At 42.5% G+C, this 22,416-nt stretch overlaps 1 protein-coding gene across 1 annotated transcript; it reads left to right on the top strand.

Annotated features, from left to right (window-relative positions):
• The first annotated feature begins 355 nt into the window (after positions 1-355).
• HPGDS (hematopoietic prostaglandin D synthase) lies at positions 356-19,386 on the top strand. Its single transcript, XM_075709708.1, has 5 exons — positions 356-497; positions 11,309-11,401; positions 14,026-14,135; positions 18,434-18,532; positions 19,222-19,386. Exons 1-5 carry the CDS (start codon positions 365-367, stop codon positions 19,384-19,386), a joined length of 600 nt encoding a protein of 199 aa, XP_075565823.1. The 5' UTR covers positions 356-364.
• The last annotated feature ends 3,030 nt before the right edge of the window (positions 19,387-22,416 follow it).

The following is a 22,416-nucleotide window of genomic DNA, read 5'->3' on the forward strand; positions in this document are numbered from 1 at the left end:
TTTGCACTCTGAAAAACACTTTATAAAAATGGCCTGAGTTTGGAGTCACAAGAAAAATAAATGAAAACTGAAAGTTCTTAATATGTCTGAAAAAATCAAGCCATCTTTCTGGAGATACACAAGGAGGAACTGCAGGTTTAACTGTCATTGTCCACGTCTGAATATTGTGGCTGACAAATGCGGAACAAAAAGGTGTGACTAATGCAAAGATTGCAAAGTACAACATGTCATGGCTTAGTGTAATAGGTCCTTTGCATTATACAAGCATATCTTTCAAAAACAAGCATATGGTCTGCTTTTGTAAAAAGGAGTCGAGTTACTCATAGCTAAAGCAACACTGTGTCTTCCCTCTCAGAGATCCAGCATGCCACAGTACAAGCTGACATACTTCAATCTGCGAGGACGAGCAGAAATCAGCCGCTACCTGTTTGCCTATTCGGGCAAGAAGTATGAAGACCACAGGATAGAAGCAGCAGACTGGCCTAAAATCAAACCAAGTAAGTAGCACGGCATCTTATATCCAAAGCTCCTCTAGAAATGCTGTCAAAAAGGAAAGCAATTGAAGAGATACCTATATGTTTCACAAGCAGAAATACATTTAATTCCTGGCTTTAATTAAGTCTATAGAAATTTTATTGTCTAAACAGCCAAAATATCATTCCTGATGCTCTCACAGAAGTCTGAATCCAAATCTTCAGACAATCTAAAATTACTTACCTGCTGTCATCCAGCTGGGCTTTTACTGCTTATCAATTCAGTTTAGCTTTTGTCTGCCTAAAGCTAACCAAATGCATGCTGATCTTCTCAGCTTCTTTGGAGGATTTGGTCTCAAAGACCACACGGCAGCCTTCGCCCTGGTTCTAGAAAGCCAAATTGGAAGTAAGTGTCAAAAAGGACACTCCTTTGCAAACAGAAAGGTCTTCAGAGAGGGAAAGTGATGAGAAAAAAACAAAAGAAAACAGTTGATACAGGAAAGAGGAAAAAAAAAAAAAAGAATCAAAAGAGGCGCTACAAAATAATTGTTCCTAAGAACAAGCCCTACCAGCCCTTCCAAGAGTACTCTGTGGGCTACTATACCCCATCCATTTCATTTTTTTTTATTTAAAGTAACCTCTTTCCAGCTATTAAAGCTATTTGTTATTTCAGTTCATTAATTTAATGAATGAATAGCCTTAGTTCAAATGAAACAGATCTTGAGTTTGGAGACTGGGGATATGAAACCAGATGTATCTGTGTCTTCATTTCATGGATTTGGCCTGTGTTTTGCTACACAAGCTATGACTTTTCACATCCTTTAGAAAAACACCTTTAGTTTGGGCAAAAGTTACAACTAACACACAAGGTGATAGCTATTAATCAAGCAATGTTTCTTGATAGGCTTTCACATCATTTAATAAGCCCAGCCAGTGGGCTACCAAATTCTTTTAGGGTGCAGTTAAATTTGGTCTTTCCCATAATGTTCGCAGTGGCTTGAATGACAAATACTCAAGCACCGCTGCTCTCCAAGTGGCAGCTGAAGCTGCCACATCTGTGGTGCTCAAATGTAAAAAACACTGGCTAACAACCCACAGAGTGGAATGTAAATGAAGCAGTGGAAATGGGATATTTTCAGTTAGGGATGACTGACTTTGGAAGACTTTTCTTTGTAACAGCTTAAGGCTGTTGACCATGTGGTATAGCTTATTTCTCTCCCACTGCAATTCTCAGGGAAGCAGGGTAGAAGCTAAAGGTGAGATTGAGAATTCAAATGAACTGAGGAACACTCTGCATAGGCCTTTTTCATACTTAACTATGCACATATTCACAGGTACACACACCCACTTATGTCCTGAAACAAAGTTCAAAGAATATTAGCAAAGTATAATTCTATATAGAGTTTTGCATACTGATTTTTAAGTAAGACAAATTAAAAAGACAAAGCATAAGTAGTGACTTAAAGGCTACAGAGGCATTCATATCCTAGGACAAGATGTTCTAACAGCAGATCTATCAGACAAGGTAAAGGTGTTGCATCTCTCTTTGAATATTGATGATGTCCCCAACGTCCGAGCCAGCGCAAGAAAAAATGCAGGAAAATCCTTCCTATGCTTTTCTTCAGCTCTCACACCATGAACCTCCCAGGCAAGCTTTGTATGTACAGTACTTGTTCACTACAGCGTATGCCCAGCTGCAACACCATTACCACCAAAATACTGGGAGCAGAGCCACCCTAGAAATCCTAAGCCATACAGTTTGCTGTATCTGCTGCATTAACAAATGTTGGTTAAGTCATTTAATGTGTGGCTTTTTTTGTTTCTCTTTCTGCGATGTGAAAAGTTTGTTAGCAGGTTTACCAAGGGTTAATAAAGGTTTTTCATTTTCTCTGCATAATGGCCTTTCATAGCAGCCTCTGCTATGACTGATCCCTAGATGAAATTCCAAAGCAGATAAGAAGTTTAGTAAAATGTGGGAGCTGCTGCTCTCAGATTTGTGAAGTCATCTGTGCAAAATTTAAGCTGGCCTAAGAGTTCTTTGAATTTCAGGCTTCTGTAGACATCCAGTCAGTCAGTCAGTGGATGGGAACTGGAATGTATTGTGCTAATTGCCAGGAAAATGAGCACCTACAAAGAAATAGTTGGATGCATGTCTGAAAAATGCTATTATATCTCATACCAGGATGCTAAACTTCTGCTTCTGGAAGGCTCCCTGAACCCTGGCTTAAGCACCAATGTAACAGTGGCATTTGCATTGCAGACAATATGCAAGTTAGAAGGGTCATCAACTAAAAGAAAAGTAAAGGTATCTTGTTTGTACACATAACAATGTAATGCTGCTAAGGAAATTGCCTGGAGATCAACTAACTGATGACTACCTCCTCCTCCTCCTCCTCCTTTGTGAAGCAATTGTTACTCATGGTGTTTCCAAAGTAATCTCCCACAGGCAAATCATTCAGCAAAATTCTGAATAAAAGGCAGCAGCAGGGCTTTGCAGTAAACGGGCTTACACTGTACAGGACCAATAGCCACTGCCCCAGTCTGCCCTAAGGTACCTAACCACTGACTTTGGAGGCCATGACTCAACACAAGAAATGCTTGCCTCCTAGTTAGGGACTAGGTTGTATAGGGTTTACGTGTCTTAACACTACAAGATTGCATACAGCAGAGATGCATTCACCATAAAGAAAACAAACTGCTTGCATTCTCTACTATCCTGAATTTTCAAAATGTGCCTCAGAATCCCCCCGTGAAGGCAGGGATTGAACAGGAAAAAGCACCAGTCCTCAGGAAAGCAGGTAACAGGATCCTTGCCAAAAAAAGTTCAATTACTGCTGTGTTCAACAGTAAATATGAAATGAGGGGATCCGTCCAACCCATCGCACATACAAAGGCATAGTTCACTCTGCTGAGAGATCTTCTACGCTACTGTCATTCACATTCTGTATTCAGATCTTTCTTATGAAGCTCAGGATTTCCCCCCCCCCCCCCCCATTTTGCCTGGACTGGGTCTACTTCAAAAAGAAAAGCAGCAAAGTAGCAGATTCCAGTCAGTCTGATCCTGGTGAAAACCAAAGTGTGGAAAGTGTTTAGCAATGATAAGGGGAACTACAGCTGCATTTGATGTAACAGTAACTAATGTAATAACAATTTGGTACACCACTTATTTCGCAACCCTCAAAAATCATTAAAATTGGTCCAATTAATCAAACTAATCCAGACAAGTTGCTATGCATGCTTTCATACACCATGTTTGCATTTACGCACTTGCCTATGAAAGATCTGAAGCCAGTTTTGACTGCAGAGTCTGTAGGTACAACATAATATCCCTCTTTTTAAAAACTTTGAATATCATGAAGTAAGATAAAGAAAAAAATACTTAGGGAAGAAGTTTAGACAAGGAGACACTTCATGTTTCTTGAGCTACCAAGGGAACAAATCAAAGAATTCAAGTTTGTCTAAGAGCACAAGGAGTCAGGTCTCTGCACAGAGGACAGGTTTGCTTCATCAATTTTCACAAAATTAAAGTAAGGTTTTTGCAACAAATGCCAGCCTCCCAGCCAAATCGTCATACCATATAAACCAGAAAATACCGTCATTATGCTGAAGAAAATACTTATTTCTTAGTTGTCCTGTAAAATTGATGGGAAAATAGAAAATGTGTGCATTAAGATTAATGTGCAGAAAGGCCATTTAAGAAGCAGACTTGCAGCTGCTGCAAGTTTAATTTTGACTTGGACTGAGTGTGATGGGTTTTATTGTTTGTTTTGGCATTTTTCACATGGCTCTCCCCAGCAAGCTGTGCTCTTAATGTTCCTTCAGGCAAATAAGTAACTCCATGCTCCTAGAAATACTGTCTCACTTGATTTTGTTTACACCTAAAAGTGGTGGCTTTTTTTTGTACGAGAGGGAGACATAACATAAAAACCTGTGTCATTTGGCTTATACACTCTCAAATTAAAATTTCTGTATCCCAACGTTTCTTTTTTTCCCTTCTGTCACTAATCAGATAATTTTGGTAAATTTTCCAGTTGCTGATTTCAGGCAAGGATTGTAGGTTACAACAGTTCATAATATAAACAAGCTTAAGCAAGCTAGTATGTAAGTATTAGCATTGACTAGCTTTAGCACAGAATTTTAAAAACCAGACAAATATCAAGTAGCAGCTCTACATGACCCTTCACTCTATATAAGTCAACAATTATTCAAATAAGTAAACAAGCTCCCATTTTACGTTTCCTTTTGAACAGACTTTGACTTGACCATGCCACCATTTAAACTGTAGTCAATTCAAGATCTACACACTGTCACATAATAGTCTCATTCAAGGTCTGTAGTGCCACATAATATGCTCCTCACAAAAACCATCATTGCACTGACGTAAGTCATGATACAGCAGAAAATCCACTGTAATGGTGCACGAAGTTACCATCCCCTTGAGATGTTAGGCTAACATGCAGTAACAGCTTTTGTTCTGTGGCTCATTCAGGGAATTTGAAGCAATGGCAATTACGCAGATTTTATTGTCATAGCAAAGGATGCTTTCATTGCACTGACGGCTGTAAACAACCCATAAACTGTTTAGGAGGGGTGGAATGGTGCTTGAAAGGTCCTTGGAAAATTTGACAGACTAATTATCACACTGAAAAAGCTTCCAAGATAATAGATAAATCTTGAGAGGCACTCTGACAGCAGACAAGAATTCCTCAAGGGAGCAGTTGTCCTGTTTCTTGAGTGACTTGCTGCTATGTAGGTCCAGCTAACGTGTAAATAGCTATATTTGGGTAAAAAGTAGGGCTTAGCAATCACTTCCAAGGAGAATATGAGTTGTAATAGCTGCAGCCCTAAAGCTGGGTTGAGGTTAGATCAGAGCACCATCCTGGTCAGCCCTTTCTAGAAGATACAGATTCTGGATGCCTCCGGCTCCATACCAGTCACTTCCCAGGGGCCTTGCTCCCCTGCCAGCCTTATAAAAAAAAAAATGCATCTTTCATATACCTCTTATTGGAAGATGCAAAGTATCTCATATATTTGTATCTCATGACCCAATTTCAATATGAATGGAAAGGAAAAGCAGTTATGGTTAGTTTTCAAAAAGAACTTATTTGACAGAGATATTGTAGTAAGAAGCATGGCTGTAACATTTATTTTCCCCCATCTTTGACCAATCCAACTGCCTTACTATGGCATCAATCTAAGCTGCTTGATTGCAAAACCATTAATTATTCAGGTTTTGAGGAACAATCAAACGCTTAAACAGAGGCTGCTTAGCATCAAGGCCATGGATGATTTCAGTACAGGCAGGAGGAAACATGGGGTAGAGCAGGTCAAGTCAGGGGAAATAGGGGAACCTGAACTCACATCTGGGAGCAAAGCTGAGGTGAGTCAGGATACATGCAGGGAGGAAAGAACAGAGATGAGGAGGAGAAGAATAATGAAGAAGTTAAGGTGAGTGGAAAAGGAAGAAAGAGCTAAGGGAAGGAGAAAATTAAAAACTGTGTCTGCATAGGGGCTCCTCACTGGGTGGGAGACAACAGCGGTGAGAAGCATAGCATGGCACTAAGCCCTGGTTTCTCCACACCAGGGGCCAACCAGCCTAGCTGCCAGGCTTGGACAAAACTGTGCTCAGCTCTGTGTTGTGTTTCCCCTCCCTGTGCTTGACAGAGAAACAGGCCCACATGAGCACTGTCCACTGGGTTGTGCCCAGGAGCATGAGCAAGGAGCTCATGGTCAAAGGGAAGGCCTGAACACCTGTGAGAACCTATAGGCATGCCGGGATGGGAATAGTTATCACAGCCTTTAGGGACTTCATGGGATGGAGACAATTTATACTGATGTCCTTGCTTTTAACACGCATCAGGCCTCATCTCCCCTGCGTAGTATCCAGCAGAGCTGATATAAGCATCACAGTGCTAGTCGCAAAAGCCAACCAAAATTAAAGTATGTATAAAAAAGGAATCAATCCAACTCCTAAACATTGCACAGATACTTCAGTAAGTTCTTCCTAAAATGAGAAGAGAGACTGCAGATCAGTCTGATGACAGATCAGTCTGATGACTTACACTCACCGTCTGTCAAGGTTTTCTTCATGCGGAATGTGAAGTCTGTGCAGATTTCATTCCAGCATGCAATGCTAAAAACAATGAATAACCAAGATAACAGGAAAAGCAATTTGCTGGTGAAAGTTCATTTTAAAGACGACTACAGGCTTAGTTATCCAAACAGCATGCTTTTTAAAATGCCCTGTTCCTCTTTTCAGCAAGTTTTCAATCTAAACCTGGAAATCAACACAAGCATTCATAGCACCTTCTACTTCAGATGAGCAACAAAGCAAATAGAAAATAAAAGGGTAAGGTCATATGTTTTGTGCATGCCTGAGAAATGACGCTGTTTGTACGATGACGCCAATGGATTTTTCTAGTTTTCCTTCTTAAAATGTATTTACTCAAGTGGGAGTTGGAAACTTTGCAAGACATCATTGTTTTGAAAAACACGGAAAGGACATCCATATGGATACACAAGGGTATAAACTGACGTAAGCACAAAGCAGGCCCCTAACTCATCAAGGTTAAAGAAGAAATAGGAAAGGGACACGCATATTCTTCCAGTCTGCACTACTCTGGCTTAACCATTCATTCACGATTGCTCTCCCATGCATGTTGTTTCATGATTTGCCCCCACAACCCTCATTCCACCCAAATGAGATCCCTCTCACACTCCAGCTTCACGTGCCTCCTCTTTCACTTGCTCATCTAATGTAGGAGCCTGGCAGGAACCAACCTATGCACTTCGCTCATCTGGAGTCGCACAAACCATACCTTTCACCAAAACCATGTAAAATTTAGCAGCTTTAATACAATGCTTATACACATGGCACATTCGGACATCCCCAAAGGTTCCTTGAACATGTATTGTCAATGAGCGGAGCTAGGGCCAAAAGCACTACAGGAGGCTCAAAGCAAGCCACAGAAGCCCATATCCATGAGTCTAAGGGTAACACTGCTTAAATTCATGTACAGACAGATGGTTTTCTGTTGTAGTTTGGAGCCCCTAAGTACATGGCCTGGCTGTGGTTTAGAGGCCACACTGAGGTCTTTTGTCAAACCCTGACCTTGCCTCCAGCAATCAAGCTGCGCCCATCGGGCGTGAAGGCTCTTTGCATCCTTCCTCAGGATGAACTGTGTGACATAAACCCACTCCCCTCTTCTCCACTTGGAAAATGAAGTCTCCGGTTTTCACAGGGAACACATTCCTGCCCACAACAGCCGAACTTATATATACAATCAATCTCCTGGGTTTGCTATGAATTTATCAATATAAGAAATTGTTCTTTTAAGTTACAAGAGCAAAAAGATGCTTCCCTGCAGGTTACTAAAAACTTTGGTCTTGTTACATGCATTTTGGATAATAACGTTTCAAAGGCAAAGAGATTTTTTTTTCCCCCCTAAACTTTTCCAGATTGAAAATTCAACTTTATAAGCCATCAAACCTTCTCCTCCAATACGGAGAAGATGTACTATAAATATTTTCTACCCCTTGACTGTTCTTTGCTATTTTCTTCAGCTGTAAAGCAGCCTGGGTATTTGCCACAATTTCTGGTGTGCAAGAATAGCATGCCCTGCACCCAAGAAGAAAAGATAATTTTTACAATGATCTGCACAGCACAAGTGTGCTTTCTTCATACTTCTCAGAATTGCACTCACTTACAGCTTATTAGCTCAAAACTTGACAAAAGTCAGTGTATAATCATATACATACACACTATCAGCAAGAAAAAAAAAAATCTACATTTATTTTCAAATCACAATTTTTTTTCCTGTTCTTTATAAGAAAAAAACCAAATGGTATTCCGAACACACAAGAAAGGAAGGAGCATCTCCCATTGACCATCTGTTATGCTTTAAATAGTCCATTGTTTAGTAATGATGGCAATAGATATGCTGCCTCTCAGGAAAAAAAAAAAACTAACCCCAAACCCCAGCCTCATTATAAATCAAAGCATAATGCCTTTTGGACATTTAAAGCTTGCAGGACAATGTGCAATAAAATCTGCTCTCATTTATTAATTTTATACTTGCATTAAAAAACACACGAGTATTTGAATATTTATATTGCACACAAAACAAAGCTCTATTTGTATATTTTTAATTGTAAACTCAGTTTCTTTTCCAGGAAAGAATAACCAGTTCTTAATGAAAATAGCTCAGCACTGAGGAGGAAGCCCTTTGTAGGCATTACTCATGTTTTCAAGGAATGAATTGCAATTCCCCTAAATTCTGTGGACTGCTAGCAAAAATAAAAAAAAGTTAATCCAGAAATGTTCAGATTCCTGAGAAACGATCAGATTCCTGAGAAACAGAAAATGAGAGATTATTACCACTCAGCCATCCAGCTGCCTTTCACACCTTAATCCATGTTCCTCCACTGCCAGAAAGATGCCTCCCTCCTTTGGCTGTAATCAAGAGTTTCTTAAAAAAAAAATACATCTGTACAAACAAACTGTCTTTCATTTTCATTGTAGTGACCGACAAAGTGAAAGGTCAGGCAAAGCTGTGGCTTTTAGACTTTCTTCCATAAGTAAACACAACAGAAAGTGGCCTGTTCGGTTTCGAGATGAAGCAATTGTAGTTTCCCAACCTGAGCAGCGATCATCATGTTTTAACAGTTATTGCTACAGAGGCTGGCTTAGTCACGTTGACCTAGCCAAAACTGTGTCAGCCCAGTGGCACTCTTACTGGGGCCTCCAAAAAAGGCCAGTTACCTCCTTCAGCGGCAGTGGTTATTGCTCCTGAGCTGGCTGCACTTTTGCTGTTGCCTGTTGTCAGGCCTTGTGTGGTCTGGGGGGATCTGAAGATGGCTGTAGGCTGACCGTGCTGGCACGTCCAGGAGCCACGCATGCTCTCATCCCATCTACTCGCGCTGGCTTGAAAGATGCACTGCTATCCTGCATAAGCAAACGTTATTTCACAGCTCTGTGGCTTTGGAGGCAGTGATGCTCAGAGCACTCTGCACCGTTAATCCACAGCACAGAACCAAGGCTCTTCTTATTTTCACAACCAGAGAACTCTTCAGTTCAGCATTCAGGAATGCATCTTTTCCTCTCTGGATTGTCAATGAAGCAATACAGGGACTTGCCAGGACCTTGCTCTTGTCTGGGTAATCAACATATGAAATCTTCTGTGCAACAAGTCTATTATTGTTTCAATAACAACTAGCAGTGCACGCTTTCTCCCTGGGGTACAGCAGCTAATGCTCTTCGAGCTCTCTTGCTTCTGCTAGTCATCAGCATCAAAATTTATACTGGCTTCACAGTGTGCTGAATTTAGGGAGGCGGGGGGAAGGTATCATAAATACTGTGTTCAGATGCAGGAAAAAAAAAATGCACAGAGGATTCCTGGATGTCTTGTGCAGCTGCCAAATTAATTTTGCAGGTACCAATTTGACATCTAAGATCCTGTCCCTAATGTGACTGACACGCTGCATGCTAAACCACAGAGACACATGGCAGTGTTCATCATTGATGAAGCTGCCTTGATAAACAGGTCATGAATGGATGAGGTTTCATTATTTTTGCCTTTTCATTAAGAACTAAAAAAACGTCATGGGTAGAAGTGGCATTCCAGCTGTCCCATAAAAACAGTTGTCCTGGGTTTGAAAGCAGCTTGCATGTTTCCAGTAGCCAATGTTCTGACTTTTCCACTACTGCTCTTTTACATTGCAAGACAGTCTTAAGACAGGCATACAACTTATTTACATAAAGTGTAATCCAGATGAAAATCGGGTACAAAGCATTTGGCTATGACCAGCACTTACAATCACGTACTTGGAATTTATGAAATAGCATCCTTTGAAATGCAGAGATTTAAAGTTCTTCTGATGAACAGCACCAGGTTCCCATGAGCAGCTTCTCACTGCCCTAAACGCAACAGCTTTTCCCAGCTTAAGCCTTGCTCCGAGGTTCCAGCCCCATTTGATATCATGCCAGCAGCTTCTCCAAAACATGGCAAAACAACAGTCCAAGTTTTCACATGCATTATGCTACTAAATTAATAACTGAAAAATAAGATTGAAATTTTAATCTCAAACTTTCTTACAGATATCCACGACGCCTGCTTAGTTTGTCTTCCCCTGTCCTTAAAATCTGGAGGTTTTTTTCCCCATGACTGACTGATTTTTTTTTTTTTTTTTTTTTAATGCAAGCCAAGTCAAGTAAATTTGAGCATCTTCTTAGCACTTGCAGTTCAGTGTGAAAGCTATATTTGTCTCTTGGCAATTAGTGTCAAGTGAAACGTCTTGTCACAATGTAAGTTCTGAAATACAGATACTCCTCTGAATCACTGCTTCTGAATTTAAAACAAGTGCAAATGAAAAAGCACCTTTGTAGTCTTTACCTAATCTCTCACTTCATTCCCCAGCTGGATCCTGCGCTACAAAATCTTTGCTTAACCTTGGCAGTCACTCTCCTGGGGAGGGAAAAGCAGGGAAGAGAAGGAAAAAACCAAGATTCCACTGAAAAGTTTCCCTGCATAAAGAATCAGGATATGTATGGGCACATTCAGCCTTTAGAGCACAAGGCTGGGAAATAGGAAATGCAATACCTGGTTTCTACACCATAATTGCCTTCTTGCAGTGCAATCTGGTTGTATCTTTACCTTACTTTTTTTTTTTTTTTCCCCTCAGTCCCTGCATTTCCCTACAGAAATACTGTGAAACTGTTAAGTGCTGTAATAATATATACCCTCTGAGTGGTAAGAGTGCAACTCTTACAGACTCCCACTGTTAAGGGCTATGATTTAACTTTTGGTTGTTTTTTCTTTTTTTCTTTCTCCTCCAAGCTATCCCGTTTGGCAAAATCCCCATTCTGGAAGTAGACGGAGTTATCATTCACCAGAGCCTGGCAATAGCAAGATACCTTGCCAGAGAATCAGGTAACACGTTTGATTATTTTCTTGCTCTGTTCTGCACCCATCTTTAAAGCTCAGGAAAAATACATCTGCAGCAAAAATAAAAACAAACCAACAGCTTGGCAAGCCCAGCCAAGTGGAAGTCAACACCAGCGTGGCAATAGAGGCACAAACAGCTAAGTTATCAGCCTCTTGTTGCATCTGTAGTTTGTCTGCCAGTGTCAAGTGCTGACCACAGAAACGCAGCATACCATATAGGATGCTATTAGAGGTGCCACTCAAAGAGCGATGGTTTAAAAAGCACTGAGGAGCACTGTGTGGTGGCATACCTGTGTTCGCTGGCCTTTCTTACCATAATTTGGTGCCAATTTTGCTCTCTGGGTTTGGGCTGCTGTGGCAACCCTGATGAGATCTCAGGCTACATCCCTTGCGGTTCCAAGATCAGAAAGAAGAAATAAAGCAAAGCACATCCGCTAAGATGCTGTACGGCAGGGTTTAAAGCCACTCAAATGTCATGTTGAAAGTAAAAAACAAGACAAAAATAAGATGTAAAGTAACAACCTGTTGTGTGAAATGCTACAATATTTAGAGCTGAATTCATGTGGCTGAGCTCTGTATTTGCACTGTAAGCGTGTACACCTAAAGGAAAATTCAGAAATAATCCCCTCTTACGTCTAATTGAGTTTCTCCTTTGCATACAATACCTGGGGTTTGGGCTGACTTCTTCAGCCCATAAATTTTATTCACCTGCCAGTGCACGACAGAAAGTGTGTACCTGTGGCTTCCAGGGCTCTCAGGGCAGTTTCCCCTGGAGCTAAACTTTGAGCAGCCAGGCTAACCAGAGAGACCACCAGGAGGAGGAGGTTTTGGAAGCATTAGAGATTATCACAGTCAGCAGGCAGAGCACTCCAAAGCAGATTTAGGCAACAGTTCTGAGCTGGCAGAGAGATTAGATCAGATGGTGACATCACGCGCATCTTTAAATACTTACATGCTATGGAAGTACTCGACCTCGACCAGTTAGATAAAGTGACATAAGACTTAGTAATGCAAGTAATCAAAGAGAGTAGTCAGGGCTTGCTTTAGGTCAGCAAGCTGTCTTTCAAAACCATCTGCAAAACTGATCTGCTCAAAGGTGGACGTGTTCATGGTGTGCTGACTGTCAGCAAATTGAAGAGAGGGGCCGGGAAGGGAGTACCATCCTACTTTTTTACACTCTGAGCAAAGAGATGTAACCTGCCTTTCAAAATACCTCACATTTTCCAACTGAGGAAACAGGCAGAAGTACAGAGCCTTATTCTTCAAGGCAGTAGCCCAACGTATTTTCAAGCATGTCTGCATACTGTTTTCCTGCCAATTTACTCCATCCTTGATACAATCTACTACTTGCAAGAGAAGAGAATGATGAGCGTCCACCTGGTAATGAAAAACGATGAGAAAGCCTGCCTTCCACCCACGCTGCCTCCCTCCCTGTCTCCTATCGGGAGGCTGATCTGGAGCTGTGCTCCTTTTATGGCCTGAAGTTCTGATGTAGGCATTCCCCCAACACCTTTTCCACTGGCTTGCAACAGCCACAAAGGCTAGGGTTCTGGCAAAACCTGCCACACTCAGACCATGCTGTTCTCCTTTTGGTGTTAATCACACTGCCAGCTACAACAGGAAAAAAAAGCATGCATGGAAAGGGAAAAAAAATTTTCAGATTCACAGTGAACACTTGCCAATTCTGCTGTTAAATCTGCATATGTGTCACTAAGCCTTTAAAATTAAGAAACAGCATTTTTAGGTGCCCATCACTAACAGTTCTTTACTGAATGCTCACAGGACTTGATGCCCAAAAGGCGAGGCACATCCCTTGCCTTCAAAAGCCTAAAGTTTCAGTAAGGGGGATGACTTGGCAGCGGAAGGGCATATGGTTTATGAGAGCCACAGAGCTTCTAGGTGAGGCTTAAAAAACCGAGAGAGGAAGAGATGGATGACCTGAACCTCCACAGAGGTGAAAGCATGAACACAGGTCTGTGGAACAAGAGTGAGGGAAAAAAGTACTAGCATCGAGAAGACTGCAGGCAAGCCAAAGGACAACAGGGCAGGCAAGCAGATTTTTAAACACGACAGTTTGGCTAAGGTGCCTCATTACCATCAAGTAATCAAAAGCAAGCAGGATGTCATGAGAAGGTTCAAAATGGGGCTGAATGGGCAGGACAGAGGGAAAGAGAAGCAGACTTTTACAGAAGCACTTTTGGAGGTTGTCTTGAGAGATGGAAAGACCACAAGATAGAAAAGGGCATTGAAAGCTGGGTTAGGGAAAGATTAACAGAAAGGAATTACTGTTGACCCTCACTGAATGTCCTGGGATGGCGGAAAGCAGAGAGAAGGATAAAGAAGCAGCAGTCAGGCCATGGGCTCAGGTCATGGAAAGACAAACTCACTACCTTGGATGGCTATATGAGACTGGACAGGGAAAAAAGCAAACGTAGATGAGATTGCATCTGGATGCAAGGAGTCAAATGCATGTTGTTAGCATCAAAAAAAGCCCTGGAGAGCATGTATGTTTATGGAAACGTTCACAAAGAACAGAGTTTACCTTTGCAGCATCAAAAATTCCTACTGATGCTGTCTCTAACCTCCCTTCATATGCTTGCTTCCCACAGGTCTGGCAGGTCAGACGCCTGTGGAACAGGCGCTAGCTGATGCCATTGTGGACACCATAGATGATTTCATGACGCTGTTCCCTTGGGCAGAGAAAAACCAGGATGTGAGAGTAAGACAATCACTAATTTAAACAAAGACAGCACATAAGCTATGACTCTGTACCTGAGCATCTCCTCTGGAGAAACTGCCGTGTGCCAACCACTGGGTCCATCACCTCACCACAGCAAAGCTGAGCTAGAGGAGCTCTGTGCTTCTTAGAATCATAGAATCGTTTAGGTTGGAAAAGACCTTTAAAATCATCAAGTTCAGCCATTAACCTAACACTACCAGGTCCATCACTAAACCAATTAAGGGTAGAGTAATAGTGAATTTCATGCTTCCTGGCTTGGTGGCTGGACTATTTTTTAATGAAAGTAAAAACTAGGAATCATTAAGATTGGAAAGGACCTCTAAGATCATCAGTCCAACCATCAACCCAACACCACCATGCCCACTAAACCATGTCCCCAAGTGCCACATCTACCCGGTTTTTTAACACTTCCAGGGATGGTAACTCCACCACCTCTCTGGGCAGCCTTGTTCCAATGCTTGACCACTCTTTCCGTGAAGAAATTTCTCCTAATATACAACCTAAACCTCCCCTGGCGCAACCCGAGGCCATTTCCTCTCGTCCTATCGCTAACTACTTGGGAGAAGAGACCAACACCCACCTCACTACAACCTCCTTTCAGGTAGTTGTAGAGAGCAATAAGGTCTCCCCTCAGCCTCCTCTTCTCCAGACTAAACAACCCCAGTCCCTCAGCCGCTCCTCATAAGGCCTGTGCTCCAGACCCTGCACCAGCCGTGTTGCCCTTCTCTGGACATGCTCCAGCACCTCAATGTCTTTCTTGTACTGAAGGGCCAAAACTGGACACAGTATTCCAGGTGCAGCCTCACCAGTGCCAAGTACAGGGGAACAGTCACTTCCCTGCTCCTGCTGGCCACACTATTCCTGATACAAGCCAGGATGCTGTTGGCCTTCTTGGCCACCTGGGCACACTGCTGGCTCATATTCAGCTGGCTGTCTACCAACACCCCCAGGTCCTTTTCAGCCAGGCAGCTTTCCAGCCACTCTTCCCCAAGCCTGTAGCGTTGCATGGGGTTGTTGTGTTCTTCCTCCAGGCTAATCCAGCCAAGGCCTTCTGCTCCCTCCCACCTTCTCCTTCACCAGATTTTTTTTTGCACCCTCAGTGGAAGCAATTATGAGGCCATCATGAGCTGCCCCTCACTGGTTCACCTTGAATCAAAGATGCCATACGTGCATACATCAAACTGCTCTTCAAAGGGGAAAGACAGGACACTTCCATCCCAGCTGGCACTGTGCAACACCTGTACCTTGTTGCAAACAGAATAAGTACAAATCTTTCTCTTTTTGCTAACTGAACAGGATTAACAGCTCCATCCCATCTTCCTTTTGCCCTTCTGCATCTTGATTTCTACTTGGCTTTTAATAAGTATCAATCTTCAATAACTTCAGCTGCCAGGGACAAATTCTTTTCAATTACCAGGGTGATGTAGGACAGCAGGCACTGCTGAAGAGAGGAGGTAACACGTCCCTCACTGTCACTGTGGCTATGCTCTTCAGATCTCTGCAGCCCCACCTCAGTCCTCTGTGGTGCTTCTGCAAATACTAATGCCAGGCTAACACACTGCCATGGCTACTTTAACACACACACAGGCAAGTCCTACAGCATTTGGGTGGGTGGGTTTTTTTTTTTTCTGGCATCAGTCCAGTCCCTCTCACCAGAGCCCCAAATGCAAGCATGCAGATCTGCTGCTGGGGAAGAGGGTGATGAATGAGTTAACTCCGGCATTACAATGGCTCCACACAGCTCTGCCCCAAGCAGATGACCTGACCCTTTTAGGAAAGCGGTAGTGTAACAACAGGTCTCACCATTAACTACCAGTGCTGCCACCTTCCATTTATTCAAAAATAACATTTCAGATAGGCTAGGGTATCTTTTTATGGGAACCACAGAGTATAAAATATTGACCAAAACCAATAATAAATAATGAAACAATAGGAGAGTGCTCTGAAATCTTGCAGGGGAAAATCTGAAAGTGTATTCAGAGGTTTTAGTATTCAAAAATGTGAATTAGTTAATCTAGTGATTTCCTGAAGTTTCCTCATTTGGGGAGGGGAGGTTGACTTATGATTTTTAATCACTTAAGGACAGCCACACTATTGCTAACATGTTACTGTAGAAGAGCACTACTGCCACAGTACTGCTACTCCTTTACAGGGAAACTCCCATGATATCACCCAGCTTGTACTCAAGCAGTTCTCCAAAATATGGACCCAGATCGTGTCACCAGTGATTAATTTAAACCAGAAAACAGTTTACAGGCAACCCTTACATGCCTGTATGCACGTAGGCATGCAAGGGAATGTTTGGGGACCAGGGAAGATTGAGAAACTTGCTTTCTGAGAATCTCTAACATTTTTCTATTAGCTGCTCTCGTTCTCTCCTCCCGGGTCCACTGCCACCACCTTGTGGTAGAAGTGACACCTCATGGTCTCACAAGGCCAGATTTAAGCAATTTACACACAGTAAAGTCAGAAAACTTCCCCAGGCCTGACAAGTGGTTACAGGAACACACATCCCTCAGAGAAAGATGAAATGATGTGTTGTGCTATCTAGCCAGTAGCAAAGAGAAAACCAAGCAAGGTAAAGGGAGCAGAAGTGGAAGCTGCCCAGGTAAGCTCCCTCCGTGCCAGGCACAGACTCTGCCTTCACCCTACATCCCCCCAAAAAATAGCTGGTGCAGCAACAGCTTTGTCATGCGTTGCTGGAGAGCTCCGGGGTTGAGACAAGCAGGTTGTGCCACTCTAGAAGGTGGATCCTGGTCATGTCCCCACCAGCTTCACAGGTTGACTCTGTACTTCTGTAGTTGGGGGAGGTCATTACTGTCATGATGACACAATAGGTTGCAGGTTTTGTTTTGGGGGGGGAGGTAGGGTAGGAGGAAGGCAGGGGAACTTACCTAAAAAAAAAAAAAAGGGAAATGCTACAGCACAGGGTACACATAGGAAACTTCTGGACTGCAAACTTCTGGCTGTTACTTCCAGTCACAACATTCAGCTACTAAGCACTTAACAGACAGCAGAAAATGTCTGTTCTTCAAACACATCTGCAGAAATAATGATTTTCTTTCGGCCCGCATTTTTGGGACCATTTAGGCTGCTGCCTCTTCTAAGTTTTATTCCTTTTTTTCATTAACCTGAATTTCAAAGCTGTTGAAATAATTCCATTCCTGTATAGCAGTGCTTATTTAACCAAGCCTGAGTATGTTCCTCCAGAATTAGGCCAAGCACATTAATTGCACAAACTGTGCCACATGGGTGAGACCAGATGATCACAACAGTCAAAAGCTCAATTGCTTCCATGCAGGTGAGAAGAGAAAACCAGAAACAGTTTCCCTCTCCAAAGGAAACAGCTAACCCTTTAAAAGCAGCCTTAAAACTTTCCGCTGTGGGGAACAGCTAACAGAGAACCACCACCATACACAACCTCACTCTTCATCCATTAACATACAAATACTAAGGCCCATACCCTTCAATGCAGACTTCAGCCTTTAAAAATGTATTTCAGCCACCTCAAATCTCATTGCTGTGGAGACAAAAAAGCAGAATAACCTGCTAACATAAAAGTTCAAAGATAAACCCAGCAAAAGCTCAAAACCCAGGTTCCACATCTCTCCTGAAAAGGGCTGGTAAGGAAACATAACTGACCAGCATCTGACTGACAGCACGGAAAGACTGAGCTTAAGGGATTCTGGAAATTTGAGACCCCATACACTAGAAAGCATAACATCCAAAAGCGCCCCAAAAAGACGACCGTGAGACATTGGGAATATATTTTACAGATGGATTCTTCCCAAACTATGGCAGGGCTCCCACCTTGCTGTGCCGAGTGGCTGGTTAGCACAGATAAACGAGCAGCACCGCCCCACACATCGCATCTCGGCATCCAGGAGGTATTCATTAAGGGAGCAACGGGCTTAAGTGATGGCTCACTGAGCCACGAATGCCTTGGGCATCCAGCCCACTTCATGGATAATTACCCTAGCTTTCCTAAATTCTATAATGCCCGTTTGCACACATCCAAATGGCAGTTACGTCTGCATTTCCTTACTTATCTTAAATAATTGCTGTTTGCTGTATTAATCCTGACTTGGATGTTAACACCCATTCCTTCTTTCAAAGAGAACCGAGAGTACTCTATAAAGTTTAGGTCAGATCAAACGATATCCCTGTCACCTTTTCCAGACTTCAGCTTTCTTTTTCACAAGTAAGAAACCCCCCAAAATTCAGTTGTGCTGTGCTTACACATTGCTGTGCATCTTTGTGTTTCATTCTTCCCCCAGAAACAAGCATTTGATGACATCCTCACCAACAAAGCACCTGAGTTACTGAAAGGTTTGGATACTTTCTTAGGGGATAACAACTGGCTGGTAGGGAAGTCTGTAAGTATTTTTGTTTATCCCATTCCCAATCAGGTTGCCAGAAAAATAAAATCATTGACTATTGTTGAATTTCTGGATTTCATGCCAGCCCATGAAACAACTCTTCCACTCTTTTAACTCTTTGTTCTTACCAATACAATTGGTCACTCAATTGCAAAGTGAAAATTGTTTTCCATACTATTAGAAAAATGAGGCAAACCACGATTAGGATCTGCATTTTCTAAACCAGTTTAGAAGTTATGTTGACACGAAACATTATAAATGCCTTCGTACTAGTCAATACAGATGGGAGTTGTTTAGAACTCTGCTTATAATTGCTGATCAATTTATAGGGCAATATGAAAAAAACCTCTATGAAAATGTAATCCCCCTTTTTACCCCAAACTGTTTGGAAACTAAAACACATTTCTGTAGCACAGGTTCAGCAGGAAAGATTAATATTATAATGCAAGTAATATTTGTAGCAAGGGCTGTATTTAGCCAATTTTTACTTAAGTCAAGCCTTGCATTGCAACCTAATTACTAACGCTGTAATTATAGGCTTTAAAGAAAAAAAAAACCCACACCACAAAGTTAACACAAAACAGATCAATGCATGTTTCATTTCTGCAGTTTGCTGAGAATATGAGTAGCCCCAGCTTTTCAGATTACCAACTACAATTTTTTTCTTTCTCTCCCATTTCCACCAGGTAACATGGGCTGATTTCTACTGGGATGTATGCAGTACGACACTTCTGTCCTGTAAACCTGACCTGGCAGACAACTACCCCAGGCTTTTGGCTCTCAGAGACAGAGTGCAAGCACTTCCAGCTATTGCAGCCTGGATCCAGAAGAGACCGAAGACTATAATGTAGATCAGCTATTCAGACTGGAAAAAACAAATGCATATTTAGTTTTCAACATGACAAGCATCCTAAGTTATTAATTTTAGAATAATTTAAATTAATTTCAGATAGGTATGCTATACCAAATCAAAATCTACCACTTGCATCCATTTAGAATCATAGAATGCTTTGGGTTGGAAGGGACCTTTAGAGGTCATCCTGCCCAACCCCCCTGCAGTAAGCAGGGACAGCTTTAACCAGATCAGGTTGCTCAGAGCCCCGTCCAACCTGACCTTGAATGTTGCCAGGGATGGGGCCTCCACCACCTCTCTGGGCAACCTGTTGCAGTGCTTCACCACCCTCATTGTAAAAAATTTCTTTCTTGCATCCAGTCTAAATCTATTCTTACTTAGTTTAAAACCATTAATCCTTGTCCTGTCACAACAGGCCTTGCTAAAAAGATTGTCCCCATCTTTCCTGTAGGCCCCCTTTAAGTACTGGAAGGTCACAATAAGGTGTCCTCGCAGCCTTCTCTTCTCCAGGCTGAACAACCCCAACTCTCTCAGCCTGGCCTCGTAGGAGACATGCTCCAGCCCTCAGATCATTTTGGTGGCCCTCCTCTGGACCCGCTCCAGCAGGTCCATGTCCTTCTTGTGCTGAGGGCTCCAGAGCTGGACGCAGTACTCCAGGTGGGGTCTCACCAGAGCAGAGCAGAGGGGCAGAATCACCTCCCTCGACCTGCTGGCCACGCTGCTTTTGATGCAGCCCAGGATGCGGTTGGCTTTCTGGGCTGCAAGCGCATATTGCCGGCTCATGTCCAGCTTTTCATCCACCAGTACCCCCAAGTCCTTCTCCGCAGGGCTGCTCTCAGTCCCTTCATCCCCCAGCCTACATTGATACCCGGGATTGCCCCAACCCAGGTACAGGACCTTGCACTTGGCCTTGTTGAACCTCATGAGGTTCACACAGGCCCACCTCTCCAGCTTGTCCAGGTCCCTCTGGATCCATTTTGGTCTCCATTTACAGGAGAGAATCTCAACCACATTCCCCCTACTACTAATAAAGTGCTTTACCAACCCAATTAATGTTCTGTGGACTCTCTTGCTGGAGACATGTAATCTCAACAATACTTTGTTTATTGTAGACTTCTAATCTGGAGGAAAGCAGGCTAATTAACAGAGAGGATAAATGTGTGGGAGGACTAAGGAGACCAAAAAAGAAAAGGAAAAAAACCCACCAAAACACCCACCCAGTCAACAAACTTCCAGCTTCTCAAGCACTTTCTTCAGCCTCTTGAAGTTTATGCTATGCCACTGAAAAAAAAAAAGCAACCAAAAAAAAGCCCTAAACAAAACAAAGCGCAGCTGCCCAGCTGAGCTGGTGCCCACACCAGCACCAGTTCTCCATAAGCACACCAGCTGCAAAAACACTGAGCAGCTCAGTATCTCTTCCAGTAAGTAGGAGACACAAATTGGGTGGCCGTGGTGAAAACCAGGTTTAGAACAAATGAACAAACAGTTGTTCTTCTGGGAGTGGGGAAAACAGGTAGGTGGAAATCCTGGCAATGTGGACAGTTGTAGATGTAAGCGGTTTACACAAACTCAAGGGGAGACAAGTGCTTGCAAGAGGACTCCACTGTGTGGTGTAAGCAGATAAACCACAACAAAGTTGGGCAATCCTCTGGGCTGAAAATGGCCACTGTTGGGGAAGTATTTCCCTTCACACTTGCTTTTCCCTCCCACAAGTATTATTTCATTGAATCATGAGTGACACCAACCAACCACTAACAGTTCAGAGACAAACGAGGTATTGGCAGAACCAAAAGCAAGGTTCAATCTTGCTCATTCCAGTATGGTATCTCCACCTGCTTTGCAATTCCTTGCATGCTTTGTTCTAGCTCTTTACAGACTTTTTTTTTTTTCTTTGTCAGCTCCCGCTGTCCTCTCCTCTACAGCAACAGACTTCAGATAGTTCTATTTTTTTATTCCCTGCACCTCTCTCCCAACCAGACACACAGAATCACAGACTGGTTGAGGCTGAAGGGACCTCTGGCGGTCATATGGTCCAAGCCCCCTGCTCAAGCAGGGCCACCTAGAGCCAGCTGCCTAGGACTGTGTCCAGATGGCTTTTTAATATCTCTAAGGATGGTGACTCTATAATCTCTTAAAATCCCCAATTAAATAGGGCAGAAACAGTCACAATAAACAAAAAAAGGCAGAAACACATATGAGCTTCATAGCACTTAAAGACAGATATTGACCCCAGGGGTCTAGGGATGCAATTGTTTAAGAAATAACCACTGCTCAACCAGACTACATTAACTGATTACATACACATACCAAACCAAAACATGACACAAACCACCATAGAGAGCAGGCATTTTGTTTCATTCCACATCTGAAGCAAACAGGTGAGAATATGCAAACACAATGGGACAAGAACTGGGCTAGGATCATGCTCAACAGAAACAGACAACCTAATTAACTGCAGCATTAAACACTTGCAGTTGTCTGTTAAATCTATTTAGTCCAACAAAACAGGTGGAATTAAAGCAGCACAGTAGACAAACTGATTCTTACCCTTCTCCCTTCCCATATAATCAAGTATTTCTTCATGCTATTTTACCTTTTGGAACATGCAGCACAGCCACAGAAGATTGCTAGTAAAAGCCAAGTAAAGTTTAGTTCCAACTTCAAAAACATTTTAAAAGCTTCCATTTTCCATCCATTTTGTACTTGCAGAAATCATGCACAGTTGGAAAAAAATTCCACAGCTATAACCAAACAAAATTAGATTAAGGGTTGCTACTCTACCCTTAATTGGTTTAGTGGTGGAGTTGGTAATGTTAGGTTAATGGTTGGACTGGATGATCTTAAAGGTCTTTTCCAACCTAAACGATTCTATGATTCTAAAAAACCACAGATGCCCATATCATGAATCACTTCACTGACTAATCACTAGCAGTTATCTGAAGACAGGCTGAAATACTAAGCAACCATGGACTCCAGCTCCTCTTCCCTACTCTTCATATAAACCTGTTTAAGTTCCTTCAAAAGACAC

Source organism: Pelecanus crispus, chromosome 4, assembly GCF_030463565.1.
Source record: "Pelecanus crispus isolate bPelCri1 chromosome 4, bPelCri1.pri, whole genome shotgun sequence".
NCBI classification, from domain to species: Eukaryota; Metazoa; Chordata; class Aves; order Pelecaniformes; family Pelecanidae; genus Pelecanus; species Pelecanus crispus.